At 38.1% G+C, this 25585-nt stretch overlaps 1 protein-coding gene and 1 pseudogene across 1 annotated transcript; one reads left to right on the forward strand and one right to left on the reverse strand.

Annotated features, from left to right (window-relative positions):
• Positions 1-12582: 12582 nt before the first annotated feature.
• LOC147504738 (small nucleolar RNA R71) lies at positions 12583-12676 on the forward strand (annotated as a pseudogene).
• Positions 12677-19863: 7187 nt separating this feature from the next.
• On the reverse strand, positions 19864-20505 carry LOC147504739 (uncharacterized). The gene has a single exon (XM_086605342.1). The coding sequence runs from the start codon at positions 20503-20505 to the stop codon at positions 19864-19866; it is 642 nt and encodes a 213-aa protein (XP_086461468.1).
• Between the last annotated feature and the right edge of the window lie 5080 nt (positions 20506-25585).

A 25585-nucleotide genomic window follows, 5' to 3' on the forward strand; every position in this document is an offset into this window, starting at 1 on the left:
AAATGGAGGAGACCAGATCCACATTTTCGTGCATGGGCAGAGGGTCCATGTTTTGGGCTGGAAAATCGAGCCCAAACCCCAATTTCTTCAGTCCACAGGGCCCTTTTCAACTAGCTTTGACTTCAATAGGTTTTTCATCCACTTTTACTCCTCTGATTGGGTCAAGGTTTGGACCATTTGAAATCTCTTTCCGAGCCGGTCGTTTTGACATAAGGTACACCCAGTTACTAGGCTTGAGTCCAAAGATACGATCTTCAGAAGTTCTGCTAACTTTTGTGTGTTGTTTCTGCCCGTCTTGGCCTTTAATCCCAGAACTTCTTAGCACCCAACCCTTTGCTCCTTTCTATCGCCAAAGTGGCACATTTCTGTACATAATTGACTTTAATGCATAAAATACATAAAAGCATGTAATTAGCATTAACTCTTATTTATTACTCGCATAATTGGTCTAAAAGTATTATTGTTAAGGGGTTAAAACTACAGTTTTAGGCTCTTATCAAACCACCCCCAAACAGCATTTTGCTTGTCCTCAAGCAAATATGAGAAATTAGCATAAGTGACCAAAAATAGAGTTCTAACTAATCTCATTTCACCGAGTGCGATTGCATTGACCATATGCAACAAGGCCTTAAACCACTAGGAATTCCCTACTGGACGAGTTATAGCCTCGTGAGAGTTTTCCAGTGAAGGTATTCACAAACTTCATCTATACTACAACGACTTAAAAAATAAAACTATTGTTTCCTTATCTATGTCTCAATTATCTATACATCTCACTAGCAATGAATACAGAATAATCAAATCAAAACCTAAGCTAATATATGCATAATAATCAATCATCTACGAATAAACATATATACAATGAGTAATACTATGAGATGAACTAGCAAGTCCGTTTCTGAAAACTCGGAATAGCATCCTTAAATAAATCCTCACATAAATGTCAAGACAAAAACCACTCTGATTTTTCCGCTCAAGTTTCGCTACTCCAGTGTGTAGTGGGCACACTTTACCTTACCATCTCAATGACACACAGGGAAGAGGAAGTCGATCAAACACATCTGCCACTTACTATCACACTAACCTATTCCTATTCGAGCTAGAGGTCTTTATTAGGTGTTGCGGGGATTAGGAGATGGTTTAAGAAGGAAGGAAATGGATATTCAAAGAGGACAAGTCTGAGATAATAGAGTCTTCATATTATGTAACTAGAGAAAACCTTATTCTTGACTTTTGCTTCTACACTTTGTTTCCATCCTTAGCCATATTTTTTTTTCTTTTTCTTTGGCTTTTGACTCCTTGATTCAATTTTTGGAGTTCTAACTCTTTATTTCCTTTTATTTATTTTTTATTTATTATTTTTTTATTATTTTTTTATTTGGATGGAAACTTACTTTTTTCTTCTGAAGCGACTAACGAATTCTTGATTTCAAAGGTTCTTCTCTTTTCTATTCTTCATCTCTATTCTCATACTTATTCACAGAATTGGGTAGGTTGATTTTTTATTTTGTTTTGTTTTGTAACAGGGTAAAGGATTTGTGGTTTGTGAAAGGCTCAAGAAAGGCTCAGAGGGGCGACTAGCGGAAAATAATTCATAGGGTTGAATTTCTGGCTATATCGATCCAAAGAGGGCCTAAATTCTCGCTTAGGATATGGTATAGTAATCAAGCAAGTGGACGTGTGATTTCTCTATCCGGATTTTACTTCTCCCTTGTGTCATTTCTCAAATGTTCACTCATATAAGGCTTTAGGCTATATTCTCACATGATTTGTAGAATAAGTACTCTAGCCTAGATTTCAGAAACTTACTGCCAACAATCATAGATACTCATGTAACATATTTATAGATAGATACAAACATTATTACATACATATTAGCCTAAGTGTCTAAAAACTATTCTAATGCAAAAGCTACGTGAGACTTCTAGATTATTGAGAGCATAGAGAAAGAAAACAATACCAATATTTCTAAGTGTATAGCATAATTTTTATTTATATTTTTAAAAAAATTTAAATTTTTTAACTAGAAAACAAGTGCATATTATACATATCTATATCATAATAGATGCCTTAATTACACGTGTTTCTATGCCCCCCCCCCCCCAAACAAGAAGCATGCTTTGTCCTCAAAATATTTAAATAACTAGGGTAGAGAAATACCATTGAAACGCGTGAAATTCTGGAGCATCTGCAAAATAAGGTTAAACATACTAATATAGAAAAGAAAAACAAACGCAACTCTATAAGAGTTCCACCCGTTATGGGGTTAATGAGAAATAGATTGCTTGGGACATAAGCAGACATTAACTGAAATAAAAACTAACTGATAAATGATAAAAGTGATAGTTTACCTACGAAATGAACGATGAAACTCAAAACGTAAGTAAACTAAAACTTACTACGAGTCTATATTTATCAAGTTGTCTACTCTCAATTCTATCGAAATAGAGTGGAGTAACAAATTCGTTCCACTCCTAGTTCTCTAGCATGAAATGATTTCATAGTTAACTAATCGGTTTTAAGTCTAATGAGAGGTTTACGAGGGGAATTCTATACTACGAGGTGAATTAAATTAACAAGTTATGAATAACGAAAAGAGAGAATGCTAAGGGTTTGAATCTAGATAAAGAATTAAAGGGAATTGAATCCACCTTAACGCGACTTAATCCTACTAAGAAAGACTCATCGTGATCCAAATTGAATGCTTAGTATATCAAAATAGTAATCCTAATCCCTAATTATATATGGCATTTCTACCAATTCATAACTAGCATGTGAGCGATTAAACCCATTCTAATGGTGAATTAATCGTTTCTAGAGTGGAATAATTATCACGACGATTTCTAAGTTTAACAAAGATCCAGCGTCATCAAGGCTTCTTCAACCCCTCTAATGGAGGTTTAGCCTTGATTCATACCACTATCATTTCCCATTGATTTAAAACTAAACATCATACCAAAATTCTCCTTGGCTAATTTAACTAACAATACTTCAATCTAATTTAACAACTCAGAAATGATACTCAACAAGAATTAAAATTAGATCAATAAATTGAAATGACAAAAATCGAAATTAACAAACTAGCTATTTTATTTATCAATACTAATGAAGAACAATGATTCTAAGAGTTTAATCTAAACAAGAATTGAATTTAAACTAAACTTAATTTTATTTAATGAAAACTAGATCTAGAATTATCTATTGTTTTAGGTCTAACTAGCTACCATTAACAAAGAGTAAAGCTTTTGTTTTTATATGTTCAGATCCAAAAATCGTTCATGGGCTTGGAGACATGTTTTGGGCCAGAGAATCAGGCCCAAAACCCAATTCTTTCAGTCCAAAAAGGCTTCTTCAGCTACAGTTGGCTTCAACAGACTTTTCGTCTACTTTTGCTCCTCTGATTAGGTCAAGGTTTAGACCATTGGAAAGATCTTTCCGATCCGGTCGTTTTGACATAAGGTAGGCCCAATTCCAAGATCTGAGTCCAAAGATACGGCCTTCGGAAGTTCTGCTGACTTTGAGTGTTGTTTCTGCCCGCGTCGACTTTTCAGCTTTTGACCGGGCTTTAGAAAGGCTTTGTCTTCTTGAATCTTGGCCTTTAATCACAGAACTCCTTAGCAACCGACCTTTGCTCCTTTATCTCGCTAAAGTGGCACATTTCTGCACATAATGGACTTTGAAGCCTGAAATGCATAAAAACACGTAATCAGTATTAACTCTTAATTATTACTCACATAATTGGTCTAAAAGTATAACTGTTACAGGGTTAAAACTACAGTTTTGGGCTCTTATCACTAACCTTAAGTCCCGTTCAAACATTTTCCTCCTCATCCTTAATGAAGAAATGAGGTTCCTTCGCATCCTGGCCACGCCATGGTAATTTGCCAAGCTTCATGCCACTTATCATCTACTATAGGTAACCTGTCAAGCGCCACTTGGTCGGATGGGGTGTAAGGCACAACCTGATGAGGTTATATCCTCCACCCTTGCCAAGTCATTGCACGAAAGGATCAAATAATACAATTGGTGGGTCTCACAATGTCAACCCCAACCCAATCCGTGAAACGGGCACAAAAAACAGGGAAGAAACATAGCATTATACGGCAAATTAAAACAGGCATAAGAAGGTATTCATGCCTCTTTCCATGGGCTCTTTCTAAACTAGACATTAAGGTCTGGGGAATATCTTAGAGTGTACATCCCCCAGCTAAAGCAAGGAAAATATCACAAGTTTTGCCATTCACAGAAGAATAACGACATTCCCCTCTAATGTTTAGCATAATCCAAAACATAACAGTGCCCACGTTCATAGACAGGCTACCAAGGGCGACGTTATAATCCCCTTAGTCCTCTATCCTAAAGATTCCTGCCTCGTAATGCTCATGCAAATCATCTTAGTTATACATGTACATATTATCTACCAAATAGGCACATGAGTCATGTATTTCGACCGGCATAGCAAGTCCAAGCACAAAGGCTATAAAAAACCTGGAAATTTCCTTTGGTTCATCCCTGATGGTGATGGAGAACACTTTTTCTCCATCTGGTCTATCAAAGAACTTACAATTTTCATAAAAATACAATGTAAGTGCAGGAGAATAAAGTTCATACGGACTTACCAATAGTGGCTCCCATCCTGCTAGAATGTTCACTTCACGAAACCACGCACCATAGGTGTCACTTTGGAACAAGTCTTCAAAAGACTGTTCTGGTATGATACGAGGGAATGTCATCCTTAATAAACTCGCTGGAATAGCTACGAAGGATCCTGGAACAACCCACAAAAAATTGTAATTTTTCTTGCCCATAGGGTTCTGGGCGCGGGGTGCGCTCCACCTATGCCTGGATAGGGCGCGGGGTGCGCCTTGATGATTTTCGAGTTCCAGGCACTTGGGCGTAGGTCGCGCTCACTTTGTGCCTAGGATGGGCGCGGGTCGCGCTTAGGATGAAAACTGGAATTCTAGTGTTGTGGGCACAGGTCGCGCTCAGCTCAAGGCTTGGTAGGGTGCAGGTCGCGCTCTGATGAAATTCTGTCAGAGAGTGCCTAGGGCATAGGTCGCACTCCACTAGGGCGTAGGCGCGCTCCGAGCTGCTGATAGTGCTAAAATGGATAAGAAGATGGGAATCGTGGGAGTGAAAGGTGAGAGATGAAAGTGAGGTGTAGTGTGGGTTGTGAGTGTAGAATAAATGAAGTTTTTATAGGTTTTAAGTTGCTAAAACTAATCGAGAAGTTACCAAAAATTTTAAGGCAATTGCCGGAAACAAAAAATTTCCAAACCCGAAAACGGAAACAACCCATATTCTCTATTCCAAAACAAACCTAATATCTTTTAGGTTGAATTTAGGATAGAAACTACCTAATTCATCGAGATTTCATCCTATCACAATATCTATTCATAGTGATGCCCATATCGACAATATTCTCAACCCTCACTCCAACACAAATTCTAAACCGGAGGATCATATAAAAAATCATGCTAGAATACATAATACCACCCCCAAACAATTCGGGAAGGTGGAATTAATGATAAAAACAATGCACAATTTAAAAAGAACCGGATTATATTAAAACGGAAATTCAAACAACATTTAACAACCAAATTCAAAATTAAATACGAAATTCATAAATTAACAGCCGAACTAAAATAAAAAACAAATACAAAACAACATCAACTCATAATATTCCTAAACCACTCGCTGCTAGTAGTGGAAGGGACATGGGAAGGTGATGTCTCCTGAGCTCCTGATGGGCTAGAGCCATCCGTCCTACGGCAACGACGCTCATGCCTCACAAACTGCTCCTCAGAAGAAGCACCCCCTGGGGTGGAAAGTGTGCAAGCATATCGTCTCAGAACTTGCGCTGAGCTTCCATCTCGGCCCTCGTCTGTTCCCACCGCTCATCCTCGCGATGGGCACGAGTCTCAAAGTTATGATGCATGGTAGCCTGCCGAGTTCGGAGGTCTTCACAAATAGTGTTGAGAGAACGCATGCCATGATGAATCACAGCCATGCGTTCTGCATCCGACCTACACCTCTCCAAGGCATCGGCATCAAAACATGCCGTGTCCTCCTCATCCTCTTCGACTACCCTCTTTTCAGGCAACCTCCAAACTTTTTGGATACACTCTGTATAAATATGAGGATTTTGGTACTCTTTCAGGCAAATCCTATCAGAAGTCGGAGTCGCTCTCAAGGTCATCATGATCTTGGTTATCAAAATAGGGAGAGGTGCAATACTCTTCCCAACTCCCCTAATCATGTTACCCAAAAACTCCAAAATCAGAACTCGTACTTCTGCTCTTGGAGTATCCATAGAATGTGAAGGCAGTTCAGATAGATGTCACTGACTTTCTCCTTCCCTATGACATTCTTACCAATCCACTGAGCTACAGCCAGCTGGTTGGTTCTGAGAGACGACTGGCGAACACAATGCGAGATCGCATTGTAGTCCCCTTCCGAAACAGTCACGTTCATCAAAGGTTCGACCCTAGTAAATTGGGAATCCTGTAGTGTGGCATCGAGATGGCGTCTAGGCGGAATGCCTAAAATCTCAGCTAACAACCCAGTAGATACTTCCCTCCTCCTCCCAGCCACCCTAACAAAAATCCTATTTCCATCTAACTCCCTCGTCCTATAAAACTGTCAGACCAAATCTTCATGGTAAAAATCGTCTGTCGAGTACCACAAACCACTCCAATCTCTCATAACCATCTCGTCACCATAAAATAGCGCGAAGTGGTCAGTAGTAAACGCGTGCTCCGACAAAATCCGACGTCTTTGAGTCATTTTAAGATTTGGGATGAGTTGGGGCTTTAAATTGAATGTGGGGATGGTGTTTGAGACAACCTCACTAACCAAACAGTGGTGGTTGCGCGGTGGTGGCGCGACAGTTCAAATTCCTCAATTTTTTTTTTGTTTTTTGTAATGTTTTGGTGGTGGGAATTGTGGGGATGGTGGTGGGTGTAGTTTGGAGAAGATTTGGGATCAATTTAATTGATTGGCATGGGTGTAATTAGATTTTTTTTTTTTTTTTTAGGTTTTGAAGCTTGTTAATGGCGTTGGTGGGAGATAGAATCGCGAATTGTTGGTGTGAAGGAAAGGGACGCACGTGCGTGGCATGTGCGCACGAGTTTGGGCCCAAGCCCAATTTGATTTTTCGATTTTTGTTGAGTTTTCGCGCAACTTCAAACTAAAATTGCCGCTTCGTTACCAGTCCGATTTTTATGAATGAGCTATGGAAATGATCAGGAGAGAATTTCCAATCTAATGATCCATAAAACACTCTATTCCAACCGTGGATGACACATAAGAAGATGAAAAATGCCTCGAAGTGCTTGCGTGACGTAAGTTATGCGAACGAATGAACTCTAATTTCATAGATAAAGTCAACCCGAATCGAAATACAATTAAATAGCCTACACAACACAAATAGAAAGTTGAACAATCCAGTACAGAAAAGAACACCCCACCCCCAAACAAATTTTTGGCAACGAAGTTTAGAAAATTTGTTTTAAAAATGGGTCTTTTAAAGTCAGATTCCCGAGACTTCATAAATTACTATTTTTATGATTTTAACAATTTTTTTTTTTTTTGTATAAGGTTTAATATAAGAAAAACAATAAAGCAATAAATGCATAATTCACACCATAGAAGAACATGACTCAAAATCCGAGAAAACATGCAAGAGTGGAAAACGTGAATTATGTTTAACGTGGACTTAGGATCCGGTACTTATAGCCACACACTCCATAAGGAGGGCCCGGTTACCTGAATGGTGCACTTACCAATATATGGAAATGAAAGAAAGTACACCAATAAAAAAGGTCAGTCCTCATAGACAAGGTCCTGTAAAGGACTTCCTCTACATCAGGGGACAATAGCTCGTGAAAATGTTTCAACCGTTGGCTATTAACTTGAAAGATACTGTTGTCCTTGGGATTTACCAAGGTGATTGCCCCATGAGGGGTGACTTCAGTAACCAGAAAAGGATCACACCAACGGGTTTTTAATTTTCCTAGAAAAATATGTAGACGGGAGTTGTAAAGCAAGACTTTTTGACCTACCACAAACTCTTTGCGCAAGATCTACTTATCATGAACACATTTTATCTTAGCTTTATAATCCTTCGCGAGATCATAAGAATCGCTACCGATTTCTTCAAGCTCATTCAATTGCAACTTGCGCTTGACACCCGCCTCATCGACATTGAAGTTAAGGCTTTTTATAGCCCACATAGCACGGTGCTCCAATTCAACGGGCAAATGACAAGGTTTCCCAAATACAAGTCTAAAAGGAGACATACCTATAGGAGTTTTGAAAGTCGTCCTATATGCCCATAAGGCATCAGATAGACGCTTTGACTAGTCCTTCCTATCAGGATTTACAGTTGTTTCTAATATCTTTTTGATTTCCCTATTATAAACTTTTACTTGTTCGCTAGTTTGTGGATGATATGGAGTTGCTACCTTATGTGTAACTCCATACTTTTTCACGAGAGATGCAACAACTCTGTTGCAAAAATGTGTTCCACCATCACTAATGATGGCTTTGGAAATGCCAAATTGACAGAAAATATACTCTTTAACAAAAAACACAACTGTCTTATGGTCATTGCTACGGCAAGCCATGGCCTCTATCCATTTAGACACGTAGTCCACGACAACTAGAATATAAATGAAACCGTGGGAAACTGAAAAGGGACCCATGAAATTAATGCCCCATATGTCAAAAATTTCTACCACCATTATTGGATTTAATGGCATCATATTACGCTTCGTGATTCGCCCAAGTTGTTGGCAACGAATGCACGTCTTGCAATGCACTTGGGCAGATTTAAAGAGAGTAGGCCAATAAAACCCACATTGAAGAATTTTAGCAGCTGTTTTCATACCACTAAAATGGCCACCACACTCTTTGTCATGGCAAAATGAGAGAACCTCATTGTATTCCCCAATGGGAATACAACGACGAATAATCTGATCCGCACAATATTTGGAAAGGTAGGGCTCATCCCAGTAGTATAGCTTAACTCTGGCCAAAAACTTCTTACATTCATTTCTTGACCAATCATAAGGAATAACATCAGACGCTAAATAATTCACAATGTCAGCATACCATGGTGCAAAAAAAATAGCATACAGATGCTCATCCGGAAAAGAGTCCAGTATGGAGTTAGAATCACTATCATCGTCGTTTGTAAGTCTAGATAAGTGGTCGGCAACAACATTTTTGACCCCTCGTTTGTCCTTTATTTCTAATATGAATTCTTGCAGGAGAAGAATCCATCAGATTAATCTCTGCTTAGCATCCTTCTTTGCGAGAAGGTACCTAAGGGCTGCATGGTCCGTGTAAACTAGAGTCTTAGAACCAACCAAATAAGGATGAAACATATCTAAAGCATAAACGACAGCTAAGAATTCTTTTTCAGTAGTTGTATAATTCCTCTGAGCATCGTTTAAAAACCTGCATGGCCTAGAAAAGCTCTAATATCATGGACAATCCGTGGTATAGGTAGAGTAGCTATCTTATCTAGTTTGGTCTTATCTACTTCGATGCCATCACTAGATACAATGTGACCTAGTACTATGCCTTTTTTCACCATGAAGTGACATGTTTCCCAATTTAAAACGAGACTCTTCTCTTCACATCGTGTTAAAACTTTAGACAGGTTAGACATGCATTCAGTGAAAGAGTTTCCATAGATAGAAAAATCATCCATGAACACTTCCATGAAACGCTCTACTATGTCACTAAATATATGAAGCATACACCGCTGGAAGGTACCAGGAGCATTACAAAGGCCAAAAGGCATTCGTTTATAGGCGTATGTTCCAAAAGGACATGTGAAGGTAGTATTTTCTTGGTCATCAATATCAATAATAATTTGGAATAGCCAGAGTAGCCATCCAAAAAACAATAAAAAGCATGACCAGCTAGACGTTCAAGCATTTGATCTATAAAGGGTAAAGGAAAATGATCATTTCGTGTCATGGCATTTAAACGTCTGTAATCAATACAGATCCTCCATTTCATATGACCATGCGTGGAAACATATTCACCCTTGGCGTTACGTACCATGGTAATCCCTGATTTCTTTGGAACTACATGAATGGGACTTACCCATTCGCTATCAGAGATTGGGTATATGATACCCGCATCGAGTAATCGTAAGACCTCTTCCCTGACCACTTCTTTCATGGCAGGGTTTAAACGACGCTGAGATTAGCGGGAAGTCTTGCGTTATCCTCTAAATGGATACGATGAGTGCACACATTAGGGTCAATTCCCTTAATGTCGGCTAGGGACCAACCTATCGCAGAACGATATTCCCTAATCACCCTGATCAACCGTGTCTCTTCCTCCTTAGATAACAGAGAAGATATAATTACCGGATGACTACCATCTGAATCAAGTTGAATATACTTTAACTCAGGAGGAAGAGGTTTAAGCACCGAGGTAGAAGAAATATCGATAAATGCTTCTGGAGGGTACTCATCTTGAGTAATGAATACTTGCTTAGGCAGCAGGTCTTCAAACACTGTTTATGGAGCAACCGAAGGGTCTACGATTTGTGTAGACTCGAAGATGGTGTTGACTTCCTCTATGTAGGAGTCATCGACAAAATCTGAACTTCCAAAAGAAAGGAATTTATGCATATGGTTTTCTAGAAACGTGTTATTAAAGTAATTTTGAGATAAGCTCTCGATCATGTTAACCTCTCCATTTATAGACGAATCTGGTAACTGTTTCATCATTTTAAAAATATTTATCTCAACCGAAAGATGGCCAAAAGACAAGGACATCGAACCATCGCGGCAGTTTATAAGTGTGTTGGCAGTCGCCAAGAAGGGACGCCCTAAGATGATCGGAACAGAGTCGTTAGAGACTTCTGTATCGAGGATAACAAAATCAGCAGGATAGTAGAAATCCTTGACCTTAACACATTTTCAACCACACCGTTAGGGTACTTAATAGATTGATCCGCTAATTGCAACGTCATTTTAGTAGGTTGCATATCTTGTAGACCTATTTGTTTGTATAGATAATACGAGAGTAAGCTAACACTCGCCCCCAAGTCTAGTAAAGCGGTCATAGTGTGGGAATATCCTAAGGTGCATTGTACAGTAGGATGACCAAGGTCCTTGTACTTAATGATTCCATTGTGTTCCGTTAAAGTTGGAAACTGTTCAGTTAAAAAGGTGTCTTTAGGAATATTTGTCTTACGCCTTTTAGTGCACAACTCTTTGAGAAACTTAGCATGGTGAGGTAATTTTTTAATTGCGTCCAGAAAAGGTAAGTTTATCGTTAGCTTTTTAAAAACTTCCCTAATCTCGTCGAAGTTTGTATCCCTGTTTAACATAGCTAATTTATGGGGAAACGGTAGTTTCTCTCTATATTTAGCGTATGGATCAACTGGATGTCTAACCTTTGCTTTCTGTTTCTTAAGTTGTGATTTAACTGGTACCTCTACAGGGGTAGGCTCTTCAGTTTCTATTACGGTATCTAGTACAATCTCCGGTGTAGGGACAACTGGTAGGATAACTATAGGCATAGTTACTTTGTTATCAACCACTCTCCCAGAACGAAGAGTGGAGATGGCATTTAGCTCACCTACATTTTCATTTTCCGTACTAGTATTACCATTTACCTCAAAGGCTGTGTTTGTTGTTTTAGGATTAGCTATCGCTTGACCTGGAAACACACCTTTGGGTTGCACTTTCTCTTGAGCTAACTGTTTTAAGGAAAGTTGGATAGCTTGTAAAATTTGTTGTTGAGATTGCATAAAGGTATCAAAATGATCCGGTTGTGGAGTAGGATTTGCTACTGGTTGTGTGACAGGAACTATGTCACTTTGATTATTAATGGGTGGATTTTGGTAGTTATTATTTACCGGAATGATACCTCTATTAGTATTATAATTATTATTGTTATAATTATTATAATTACCCTGACCTTGTCCTTGTCATGGTTGAGCTTGGTTGTTATAATTATAATTACCCTGACCTTGTCCTTGACCTTGTCATGGTGGTCCTTCGTTATAATTGTTTGCTGGCCTAACATTTTGATTATTAAACCTTGGAGGTGTTATTTGTTGATTATTTCTTCAACTGAAATTAGGATGTTGTCTCCAAGGGGCATTAGGAATAGGAAAACTATTAATCGAGCAAACATTATCTTGTTGTGACTGTTGTCATTCATAGGCGAAAGGACAATAGGAGTCGGGATGCTCTGGACTCAAACAGAAATTACATGGATTGGAGTTGACATTCATGACGGGGATCAGCGTTTGTTGAATAGAAATAGCCTCTACCTTTTTAGTTAGAGATTCGATTAAATTTTTAAGTTCTGGATCAGGTTTCATCTCAAACATACCGGCGGCTTTAACTGTTGTAGAAGAACTAGCGTTGCAGGAGATATCGTCACAACCCCCGTTATTATTACGCTTTAGTTTGATCTTCTAAAAATTTATAAGCCTCTGAGGCTCCCTTACTTAGGAAACTACCCCCATTCAATATGTCAAGCACCTCCCTGTGGTGGTATAACAGTCCCTTGAAAAAGGCATGAACTAGCATGTCTTTTGCAAGGTCATGGTGTGGACATTCTATAAGTAGATCGGTGAAACGATTCCAAGCCTCTAAAAATTATTCATGAGGATTCTGTCGAAAGAAATGAATCTTGGAAAGTATTTCATTGGTTTTCAGTGGTGAGTAAAAATGTTCCATAAATAGTTGAACAAGTGTAGCCCACGAGTCTACAGAATTTGGCACTTGGGCAGTTAACCAGGACGCCGCCTTATCGGCTAAAGTGAAGGGAAATACCCTTAGTTTAATTTGTTCAACACCAACTGTAGGATGGTGGAATGTAGTAAGGACTTGGTCAATCCTACGCATGTGCTGATAAGGCTTTTCATGGTCTAACCCATGAAAAACGGGTAACAAATTAAATATATTTGGGGGGATTTGGAAATCCCCCACTGGGTCTGATAGAACGATGCAAGATTTAGGGCTATCGTTCAAGGCTTTGTAAAAGTTAGAGAGAGGAGACTCTCTTTCTTCAGCCATTACTTCAGGTGGTGTGTGTGGTATATTAGTTAGAGGTGTAGTGAGTGGTATACTAGAGAGGCGTGTTTGTTGACGTTGCCGGTTGATTACGTTAGGCGTTTTTCTTCGGCCTGACCTTAATCTCATGCAAGACTAAGCCAATCTTAACAAACACAACAACACTCCAAACAATCCTTATACGCTAGTATGAACCTCTAACAGGAGATGCGAGGTGTGGAAGAAAAGAGTACATGAATGCCTCCTTGCTTCGCTTATAAATAGCGTCTTGTTTACGCGTGCTCAGTGTATATAACAAGTTAAAACACTGAAAACTATGAAGAAATGGAAATTTGAAACAAACCTGTGGAAATCAGGCAATTTCAGCAAAGGGTGCAGGTAGCACTCAGGTTCGAGCTGAGTTCCAGGCTCTTGGGCGCAAGTTGTGCTCCAATTTAGCCTTGGTGGGGCACAGGTAGCGCTCAGGGAAAACCTCGAGGTCCAGGAGCTTCAGCGTGGGGGTCGCTCGTGTTTTGCCTTGGCAAGGCGCGGGTCGCGCTTAGCCAAAGAGTGGAGTTCCAAGCGCTTGGGCGCGGGGCGCGCTCCAATTATGCCTACCCAAGGCACGGGTCGCGCTCTGTGTAATTTTTCGAGGAAACTTTTCAGTGCTGAAACGGACAACCACAGTGAGAATCAAACAAGTGTGGGTGGGACTTTGGAAAATTAACAATTCTAAAGAAAATAATGTTAAAGGCAACTAAAATGGCCGCGGCGCCATTTGATAATAGTAAAATGATAGTTTTACTTATGAATAAAGCGATGAAACTTTAAACGCAAGTAAAACTAAAAACTGAACTTGTACTAGACTTATCAAAGATTTCTACTCTCGATACTATTGAAGTAGAGTTGGAATAGAAGATTCGTTCCACTCCTAGTTTTTTAGCATTCAAGTTTCCTACGACTATCAATCCTACCAAAGTCAATGAGAGAATTACGAATTATACTACGAAATGCTACGGAATACTAAGGTTGAATCTAGAATAAGAATTAGGAGGGAATTGAATCCACCTTGAATCCAACTTAAGAAACTAGCATAGATTGCTGTAATCCAATTCTTACGTTTTTACAGTAAGAATTGGTCGTTCTAATCCTTAATTATACATGGCATCTCTACCAATTCATAAGTAGCATGTGAGGATGTCCACCCATTCTCATGGCGAATCAACGACCTTCTAGAGTGGAATAGACTCTTACAACAATTCTAAGCTAACAAAATCAAGTTTTCATCAAGGCTTCATCAAACCCCTCTAATGGAGGTTTAGCCTCGATTCATTAAACTATCATTTCCAATTGAAATTGAATAAGACATAATATAAAAATTCTAACTTTATTAAATTTAATTAAACAATAATTGAAATCTAAATTAACAACTAAGAAATCATTAAATAATAAGATCGAATTTAACAAGAACTAACTATTTTATTTATCTAATGAATGATATTCAATAATTCAAATAACTAATATAAAATAAGGAATGAAACTAATTAATGGAATGGAAACTAATTAATTAAATCCAAAAACTAGATCTAGAACTAAGTTTTTTAATGGCTACTCTAATGGCTACTTTCTAACCTAGACTAATTGATTCTTCAGAGCTAAGTCTTATGTGTGGAAATGGAGGAGACCATATCCACATTTTCGTGCATGGGCTGAGGGTCCATGTTTTGGGCCGAAAAATCGAGCCCAAAGCCCAATTTCTTCAGTCCACAGGGCCCTTTTCAGCTAGCTTTGACTTCAATAGGCTTTTTGCCCACTTTTACTCCTCTGATTGGGTCAAGGTTTAGACCATTGGAAAGCTCTTTCCGAGATGGGCGTTTTGACATAAGGTACGTCCAATTCCAAGGCCTGAGTCCAAAGATACGATCTTTGGAAGTTCTACTAACTTTTGTGTGCTATTTCTGCCCGTCTTGGCCTTTAATCCCATAACTTCTTAGAAACCAACCCTTTGCTCATTTATATCGCCAAAGTGGCATATTTCTACACATAATTGACTTCAATGCTTAAAATACATCAAAGCACGTAATTAGCATTAACTCTTATTTATTACTCGCATAATTGGTCTAAAAGTATTATTGTTAAGGGGTTAAAACTACAGTTTTGGGCTCTTATCAATGGACAATGTTCTTATCGATATATTCCATGACGAGCTACTTCTTGGTCATAAGAATGAGAATGGATTTCTTCCAATATCAAAAGAGCCTGCAAGAGAAACACTCCAAAATACATTTACATTTGGTATTAACTCGACTATTAGTCATGTAACTCAGCGGGTGAAGATCTTACGATGGATAACACGCGATATTGCTAGTGCAACTATACAACAGGGGTTTTAATGGAGTTATGAAGAACAGAATATCATAGCTAGCAACGAGGCTTGGGATCAAGCCATAGCACGTGATCCGAGTATGGGAAAGTATAGAAATAAAATTTATCCAAGGCACGATGACATTTTATGTGTTTGGATAACAATGGTTGTTAAGGTGTATTGCACTTTGACTTTATTTTATGGTTGTTTCAAAAGACACTATTACTATTAATGTTGAGTTGTATTGTTTTTAATTATCTTTATTTTGTATTTTATTTTTAGTTTTTTTTTAGACTATTGAGTTTGAAAAAAAAAAAAAAAAAATCCAAAAAGTTGAAAAATTATCTGCCATGGGAAAAAAAACCATGTAAACAAACACTGGCAAAACTAGCAAATCCCATATTTTCCCACTAGAAATTTTTGCAAACAGACACTGGAAAACTAAAATTTTCCCACTACAAATTAGCTTGGCAAAACTCTAGTGGGAAAATGTTCGCAAATCTAATATTTTCCCACTAGAGGTTTGCCACTAAACAAACACACCCATCTTTTGAGTGTGGTTCTAAAACTTGCTGCCGATTGAGTGATCTTTGTTATATTAAATGTGCTTGCAGTATAAAGAAGATGAGGTGTCACTGATTTAGGATCTGATTGTTGGATGACTTGAAGGACCCAACCATATGAAGAAGTGGGTGTATGTCATTGACACAGAACTAAAGCTTGTTTCATGTATTTTTTTTTCCATCGTACCAAGTTATTATTTATTGATCAAGTGAGATTTTGTACTTGGCAATCAAAGACTTATTTGATTTAATGGAAATTGTGGTATTTTATTGTTATAATTATTTTGAGGTACCATATATATGCTTTTTGTTGGATTATTAAATGGTGCAAAAACAAAACAAAAATAATAATGAATTTAAAAAATACAAAAAAAAAAAACTTTTAGCAGTGGCCAAATTGTGGCAAAATGTATATTCAATTTTAATGTTTTATTAGTTTTTGCTGCGGAGGGGCCGTGACAAAAAGATAATTACTTTTTGAAAAAATAAGAATATCGTTTAAATGGAAAATACATTTTGCAGCGAGAAGTCCGTGGCAAGAAGTTGAACGTTTATTAGCGGCCACTTTAGCCATGGCAAAAACGAACTTGCCACACCATAAACTGCCACGATGGTGGCAAAAAGTTTTTCCACGGCAAAAGGCTTTTTGCCACGAAATTCGGGCTTTTAACCACGGGACCTGGCCGCAGCAAAAAGTCAAATTTTTAGTAGTGTTGCCAATTGTGTTTTGAAGTTGGGCATTATGCTCCTACATGTAAGTACTTTGGGATGCATTGCCCTCGTGCTTGTTGTTGTGGCTTTATGAAAGTGGTTTTTGGTTGTGTTAACAGTGGACAACAAGGAATTCTAGAATACAAGTATTTGAAGTGTTCGTTTGACCAATGTAGTGTTGTGGAGTGGATCTACTTTGACAGAAAAGTTGAGAATGAAGCTTGCAACTTATGCAAAGAAGAATTTGAGCTGTGTGAAGTGTGTAGCTTATGCAATGGGTGTTATCTACCTAATGTTTGTGCCAATAGTGTTAGTGTGTGAGGGATTGTGTACTGCTAACTGTATTGCTATGTAGTACCATGTAATGAAGTCTATTATCTAAGAAGAAATTAAAGTTGCTATATATATTACAAAATGCATCCAGTACAAAACAAACTTCATCCATTACATAGACACTGTAAGTACAGAAATCTTACTTCATCCCTTACATTGCATTCCAAGTTTCTGCATTCATTAAAATACCAAAAGACAATACATAACCAACCTAACCAAAAGCATTCATTAACTGAACCAAACCTAACCAAAAGTCATAGTTCGAAATGACAGGACAAAACAAAAGGAACATATCAACATGTCTTTACAACCCCCACAAAAAACCAGCAACATGTCTTTCCAACCAACCACCAGCATCAATATTTACTTGCTACAGAAACACTCAGTCTCTACAAAAACACTAATTCATTCAGTCACAGTAAATAAAAACAAAAAAAAATCATAATTTTAAACAGAATCAAAGAATCATGTACTGGTCACTTCTTCCTTTTTTGCTTGAGGTGAATCTGCATAGCTTCAAACTCTTGTGCACACATTAAAGGTTGCACAACCATCATTGGTTGTGTTTGTGCTTGTATTTATGCTTAACTTCCCCCAGCAGCTTGTGCCTATCTTGAACTTCCTTATCCCTTAGCACCCTTATCCTTTCTAGATTTTGTTTTAGGGATGATAATATACTCATCCACATACTCCTTACAATACTCTTCCCAAGCTTCCTTCTCCCAATCACATAGATCTTCACTTGGTAGTCCTACATCCACCCTTTGTTCCTCTTTCTTGTCCCTATACTTATGGATATAAGCATGAACTTCTTCAACAAAAACATCATGACCATGCTCATCCATATAAGCTTTGCCAGCCAAAACCTCATCATCATGGTAGTTATTATAGCCAAATCTAACAGCACTCATGAGATGAGGTGGATATTCATAACCCTTATCTATATTTTTTCCCTTATCCTTATTCTTCCCTTTCCTCATTTGATATGAGATGTGTGAGAGAGATATTCAAAGTGAAATGTGTGTGAGTGAGATGTGAGAACTAAATAATGGTGTGAGAGATATACTTATAGCAAACAGATGTGGGAACATTTAAGACATTTAATATTGGGTCAAAGGTAATAGTTACCAAGTCAAAATTTTGAAAACCAAAATTAAAGAAGTCCATGCTTACATTAAAAGGTAAGGGTACAACACTACATAAAACACATGCGTGGGTATACATTAAAAGCTTCAATGTTAAGTATAATACCTACCAAGTATAATCAAACAATATAAATAATAAAAATACAAATAACACTACTAAGTATAATACCTTCAATGTTAAGTACTACTGAGTAGAACTTGCTGGAGGGGGTGGTGTTGCTTGGCTTGAGCTTGGTGGTGTGTCTTCACCAAACCAATAAGCCATTCCCCTACCACCTCTACATTTTCTCCCTCTACCTCCTCTTCTAGCCCTTGGAATATGGTCCACATTTGGCTGAGATTGCACATTGACCTCATTTGGTCATTATGCGGTTCATTTGTGTTTGTTCTTTGCACATTCACCTCATCCGGGTTATGCGGTTCATTTGTGTTTGCTGCTGCACAGTCACCTTATTTTGTTCTTGACCTTCTCCTCTCTTTTGTCTCTTTTGTGCTTTGGATAAACTCTTAGTTCCACCTTGTTGTCTCCTTTCACATGTCCTCTTGTTATGGCCTGGTACATTGCATATCTTACAACATCTATTGTTTGAGGGTTTATCCTCATCTGCATCCCTAATTCTTAGTTTTCTAGGTCTTCCAAATTTTCTCTCAAGGGATGGAGGTAGTACTTCATTACCAACTTTGACCAAGCAATTGACAGACATTCATAACTAAACATTAGGGGTATGAAAGCATTAACATGTAAATTAGGGTCCAAATATTTATTTACCTTATCCCACTCTTCTTTATTATCAAAAGGATATATATAGCCAGCATAAGTAGCTTTAAAGGACTGGACATTGTAGAATGAACTGCAATACCTAAATGCAAACAAGAATTGTAATGAACAAGTCAATTTGTTACTCATTGATTGAAAACAAAAGTAGTAAAAGTACATGTATTATTTTCTAATAACTAACACACTTACTGTGCCCAGCTAGATCCTTGTGTTCTCCTTTTTCTAATAACACAAACTGCATGAATACATGGTATTCCTGTCATCTACCATACAACACATGTACAACTCAAACCAGTCATATCTACCACAAACTTCTTCTCAGTCTTGATATTAATGACACAAAATGAGTTATGTTCAACTTCTTCAACAAATTCTTGAACTTTGTATTTATTGTACTTTTTATCTATCTTATTTATGACTCCTTGAGCAGCTGACACTAAATCACCATGAACAAGTTCTTGTGAAATAATCCTACTTTCATGGATCAACTTCATCACAGCAAGACTGTATTGATCAATAAATTGCACTAGTGGTTTATCTCTAATCTTCAATATCCAAGAATTAAAGGATTCACTGAAGTTATTGGTAATAGCATCACATTTTGTTGTGAGATCAAAATGTGACCTAGCCCAAGTGGATTTTGCTTCCCTCTCTAACCACTCTTTAGCTTCTTCATCCATAACCTCTATCTTCTCCATATAAATATCATGATGACATTCTTTAAATGCTTCTGGTGCCCTCTAGCTCAAATCTCTTAACAACTCACCCTTAAAATCCACCTTAAAGTTTTTGTACATGTGTCTAAAGCAATACCTAAAGAATAATGGCAGAATACATGTAAATAAGTATAATGTAAACCATAAACAAATTCAAAGAATAATGGCAGAATACATGTAAATAAGTATAATGTAATTTATTACCTGTGCTTAGATTATGGAAACACTTCATTCACAGTTTCTATGAGACCCTTTTGTCTATCAGAGATAAATGTCAATGGATCCTTGTGCTTGATCAGATGAGGCCTAAGCTTGCTCAAAAGCTTCTTCCATGTATCCCCATTCTCACCCCTACAAATATATATATCAATTGGGAATAGCCCATTCTGTGCATCTAAGGCCATGTCACTTAGACAACATCCACCATATTTCCCTTTCAAAAATGACCCATCTAATCCAATCACAGGTCTACAACCATTAACAAACCCATCCAATGATGCTTTGTAAGCAAGCAAGAATCCAACAAACTCATCTGTTTCAGCATGTTTGTACCAATTCACTACACTTCCCTGATTCATTTTCAATATCTGGTTTTTCAATTCAGATACTACTGCATAACTAGACTCATAATTTATTTTCTCAAACATCATGACTTTAGATTTCCAAGAAGTGTAATAAGATAACTCAACTCCATATCTTCTGAAAACTTCCTTGTGAACATCTACAGGCTTCATGTTTGGGTGATTTCTAAGGAAATCCTCAAGAACTGTTGCAACCCATGAAGCTTTGGCTTGTACAACACGATTCTTTCTATCAGCCTCACAAGTATGAGTCCCCACATATTTCCTTAACTTCATAGTATGGTTGTCTGTTGTGAGACTACATGCTACCTTCCAAGTGCATCTTTTAACCATTTCTTGATCTGAATGGTCTTCACCAATACAATAAATTATGTACCTCTTCTTGTCATTTTGCTTTTGCCTAAAACTAAATAAGTTTTGTATTGCCAAAGTCTTAAGAAATTTCCTACATTCTTCCATTGACTTCCATTACATGTCAGGTTCTAGCTTCAAAACAAGATCTTGTTTTACATCTTCATCCTCAACACTGTGGTATTGTTCCTGGTACAAGTTGTTTGTGAACTTCCCAAGACTATTAATCACATCATCAGCTTCTTCTTTAAGATCTGTTGCTTCATTAACCAAGTCATCAGCATGTTCATCATCTTCTTTAGGTGTGAAATCTTCATCTTCATTATCAGATGAGTGGGTACTTTCATACCTAGCTCTTATGTCACGCATGGACCACCAGCCTCAAACTTCTGAAAGTACCTTCCAGGTGCATCTTCATCTTCACTCTCATCATTCTGTACAACATCTTCACTCACATCACTCTGTATTGTATCAACAAATGCTTCTCCAGTTTCAAATAACTCAGCAAACTCATTCACAACATCTTCTACAGTTTGTTTTATCTCTTCATATCCATCTTCACCTTGATTAGTGTTCTCAGTTGTGGGACTAATGGGAATTGGTTCATTTGGAGAAGCTTGGTTTATTAGAGAAGTTTGGTTTATTGGAGAGGAAAATCTAGGTGACCTTCTTACCTCAAAGTTAAGAATAGGGTGTTTAGTAGGTGTGCTTAGGCTTTGGGTTGAAACCAATTTGGACTTAGATTCTGTTGGAGGAGGAGAAGCTTGGTTTATTGGAGAAGGTTGTATAACTGGAGAGGAAAATCTAGGTGACCTTCTTATCTCAAAGTTAAGAATAGGGTGTTTGGTAGGTGTGCTTGGGCTTTAGGTTGAAACCAACTTGGACTTAGATTCTGTTGGAGGCGGATAAGCTTGGTTTATTGGAGAAGCTTGTATAACTGGAGAAGAAAATCTAGGTAACCTTCTTACCTCAAAGTTAATAATAGGGTGTTTGGTAAGTGTGCTTGGGCTTTGGGTTGAAACCAACTTAGACTTAGAAACAGAAACAATACTGGGCTTCTTATATTGTTTGGCATTGGGCTTACTATGGAGCTTAGGTTCAGGGACTTCAGTAGGTTGCATCATATCTGGAGTGACGTCATGGTGACAAATAAATGAAACTTTTGATCCCTTTCTACCTTAATAGTATCCCGCATTTTCAGAACTCCAACATCATTGTAAATGGTAATCAAGAACCCTCTACAAATGCAATTAACACCATTAATGGGAACATCATCCCCCACAGATTTGTGAATATCTTCAATGAGCCCTATATAACTCAATTCATCCCCATCTAACATAATATGAAACTGAGAATCACCATGATAATCTAGATATTTCATTCTACCAGGCACTATTTGCATCCAGAAACCATCATAGTGTATCACAAACTCTCTCTGACCTCTTAAAGGTGAAGCCATAACTCTGGAAATGCATATTTATACATAATCAATTGCATACATACACTAAGCATACACAGCATGCATATAAACACATAGAACATGCATACAAACACATACATCATAATTAAATCAGCTTTAACAATAGCAACATGCTAAATTTGTAAAATAAAAATATAATTAGACAAAACCCCCCATTTTTAACGTTCAATATGCATAATAAACCCCTAATTTGATGAAGTCCCAATTTTTTACAAGAAATTGGGGCCAATTTATGTACAAAGTAAAAATAGAACCATAATATGACGAAAGCCCCATTTTATGTCGTATAATTTGGGCTAATTTATGTTCAATTTAAAAAACCCCCAAATTTCGAAAGTAACTGTAGTTACAAAACTACCATTCAGTAATTTCTAGGGTTTGGTCCCCACATTCCTTATTATATTCATCACTTTTCATGCATCACAACAACACAACAAAATTCCCACAAAATTACATGCAACACTAACATAAAGGTCGTACCTTTCCACACACTTGATCCAACTCACATCTGTTCCAACTAAATGAAAAGCTTCCTACTCACTTAATCGATGTTTTAAACTTGCTTCACTTGTTTTAAACATAAGGGTATTGATGTTTTAAACTTGCTTCACTTCTACTGATGAAGTGATAATATAATATAATGAGTTGAAGAGGAGATGATCAAGCTGATGAAGTGATATGATGACTTGAAGTAGGTTGGAGTGAGAGAGACTGAGAGACAACAACTTAGTAAATGAGAGAGATGAGGGACAATAACTTGTTTTCCCATGTTCTCCACCACATTCTCGTGATTTGTAACATTTTAATCCAAGCCGTCAATGTTTGTAACATAGATACTTGCCACGTGGACTTTTAAATCGATATCATCAAAACGAAATTTGTATTGGATTTCAAAATTGAAATTTCACGAAACTAGTATTTACGAGATTCACGCACAAGTCACGTGAAGGGTAAAGTTGCCATTTTAAAAATATGCTACGGAGCAGTTAAAGATGACCAAGTCAAATGACCGAACTAGGGCCAAAAACGAATTACGCAACTTACAGGAGCCAAGCGTTGAATACATTATTAAAAGTGGGGCCAAAAACAAATTAACCCAAAAAAAAGGGGCAATCCCTCTTTACTTCTTCAATCATCATCAATCTAATTTCTACTCATATGGAGAAACACGACAAGATCTAAAAATAAGATTTTCTCTTTTCTACCAAAATAATAATAATAATAAATTAATTAATTAAAAAAAAAACCCCATTGGCAAACCCCACCCCCAAAACTCTATTATCGATTCTCACAAATCATCACCTTCATCGCTAATAAAACAAGGATCTGATGAATGGATAGAGGGTGAGAACTCAAAAGAGCAAAGCTACAACTCATCATTTTGGTTTGTTAAAGGTAAGCATTTTTTTTTAATTGGTTCTTTGTTTTAAATATTTCCTCAAAGGAAATATATGATTCAGGGCTCATCTTTTCATTGTAAGTACACTTTAAAACATGTAATCCATCTTCCTTTGAATTTGTTTGATGAGTGTTGTAAAGACGTGTTTTAGTTAACATATACATACTAGGTTGGAGGGAGAATGAGATTGAATATGGTAAAGACCGAGTTCGTTGATGAGCGAACTGCCTACGTATCTTCTCTTGATTCTGGGGGGAGAGAAGAATCAAGTCGGACGTAGTTCACACAAGTGGTATTTATAGGTGGTGAAAGTGAATCTTAACCCAACACGTGTAAAGATCAACACAAATGTAGGGTGGAGATTGTGAAGGCGTGTGAGAACTGTGTTGGTAGGCATGCTGCAATAATGGGGATTAGTAGCAGTGGTTAGTAGCTTGCGGCGGTGGTTAGTAGCTTGCGGCAGTGATTTGTGTAAGTGCAGCTTTAGTAATGATTACTTCTAGAACACAAGCTGAGTCATGATCTAGAACAATCTGTGTGGTGATGTGCGAGTCGATCTGTCCTAGAGCGATCTCGCAGCTCGTGGACATGAGCTGATGATGTAGGTCATTCTGAAGGTAGTTCGGAGAACTAAGTCAGAGGTCGGTGTGGTATTTCCATTTGTGCTGGACACGTGTGTGGTATTCATTAGATGTGAATACTACTCCCTCACATAGCCCCCTCTCAGTAGGTCGCTTTGTACAGAGGAGCGATCTACTGAGAGAGAACGATATCACATGTTTAGCACATGTGAGGATGCGAGCAGTTGCTACAGAAATGTCGAACGTGCTACTGAGGTCGGTGCTTGTTGGATAATGAACTGTTGTGAGACGATAGCTGGCACGTGGGAGAATCTGAGCAGAATTTTGTATTATGAAACGCATCATTTGCTCTTGAAGTACCATTTTTATGTTTACATCTTGACTTTGACATAGAAGTGTATGTGGTGAATTCTGAGTATGATGCAGTTTGAGAGGGCGCTCATGTTTGAGTTAACACGACGTCTCTAGTTGACCTTGGGCATGCATGGCCGTGACTAGAGAATAGTTTGTAGTGCTAAGTAGCATCTAAGCTTTAGTGAGCATATTAATGTAGAGAATGCTTGTAGCTCTGTTAGAGCGTTTATGATGGAGAACATTTGAACTCCTGAGAGTGTTTTAGTTTGGCTGCGTGTGCGGCTCGTTGAGAGCGTTCTGCACTGAGTTGATCCTAGAACTGTAAGCTCTCAACTAGTGAGAATTGAGTGGAGCCTAGAGTGGTAGGTCGTCAACTAGTAAAAATTGTAGAGGCTATGGAGCCAGGTAGCTCGAGTGAGCGTGGTAGCTTAAGAAAGTTTGTTGCTTGCGGAGAGCGTGTTAGCTTAAGAAAGCTTGTTGCTCGCAGAGAGCGTGTTAGCTTAAGAAAGCTTGATGCTCGCGGAGAGCGTGTTAGCTTAAGAAAGCTTGCTGCTCACTGAGAGCGTGTTAGCTTTAAGAAAACTTGATGCTCGCGGAGAGCGTGTTAGCTTAAGAAAGTTTGTTGCTCACTGAGAGCGTTCTCACTGAGTTGATCCTAGAATTATAGATCCTTAACTAGTGAGAATTGGAGAGGCTCTGGAGCCTGTAAGCTCAAGAGAGTGTGCTGCTTGCGGAGAGCGTGTTAGCTTATGAAAGCGTATTGCTCACTGAGAGCGTTCTTACTGAGTTGATCCTAGAGGTGTAGGTCATCAACTAGTAAGAACTGGAAAGGCTATGGAGCCTATGAGCCCGAGAGAGCGTGTTGCTCCCGGAGAGCGTGTTAGCTTATGAAAGCGTATTGCCCACTGAGAGCGTTCTCACTGAGTTGATCCTAGAAGTATAGGTCCTCAACTAGTGAGAATTGGAGAGGCTATGGAGCATGTAAGCTCAAGAGAGCGTGTTAGCTTATGAAAGAGTATTGCTCACTAAGCGCGTTCTCACTAAGTTGATCCTAGAAGTATAGGTCCTCAACTAGTGAGAATTGGAGAGGCTCTGGAGCCTATAAGCTCAAGAGAGCGTGCTGCTCGCGGATAGTGTGTTACTCAGGTGGGCGTCAGGACCCAAGTGAGTCTGCCTGCGCTAGTAAGCTGG

Source organism: Coptis chinensis, chromosome 4, assembly GCF_015680905.1.
Source record: "Coptis chinensis isolate HL-2020 chromosome 4, ASM1568090v1, whole genome shotgun sequence".
NCBI classification, from domain to species: domain Eukaryota; kingdom Viridiplantae; phylum Streptophyta; class Magnoliopsida; order Ranunculales; family Ranunculaceae; genus Coptis; species Coptis chinensis.

Excerpts from the sequence above, each read along its gene's own strand:
- LOC147504739 (XM_086605342.1), bottom strand. The coding sequence starts at position 20,505 with ATGAAGTTAAGGAAATATGTGGGGACTCATACTTGTGAGGCTGATAGA.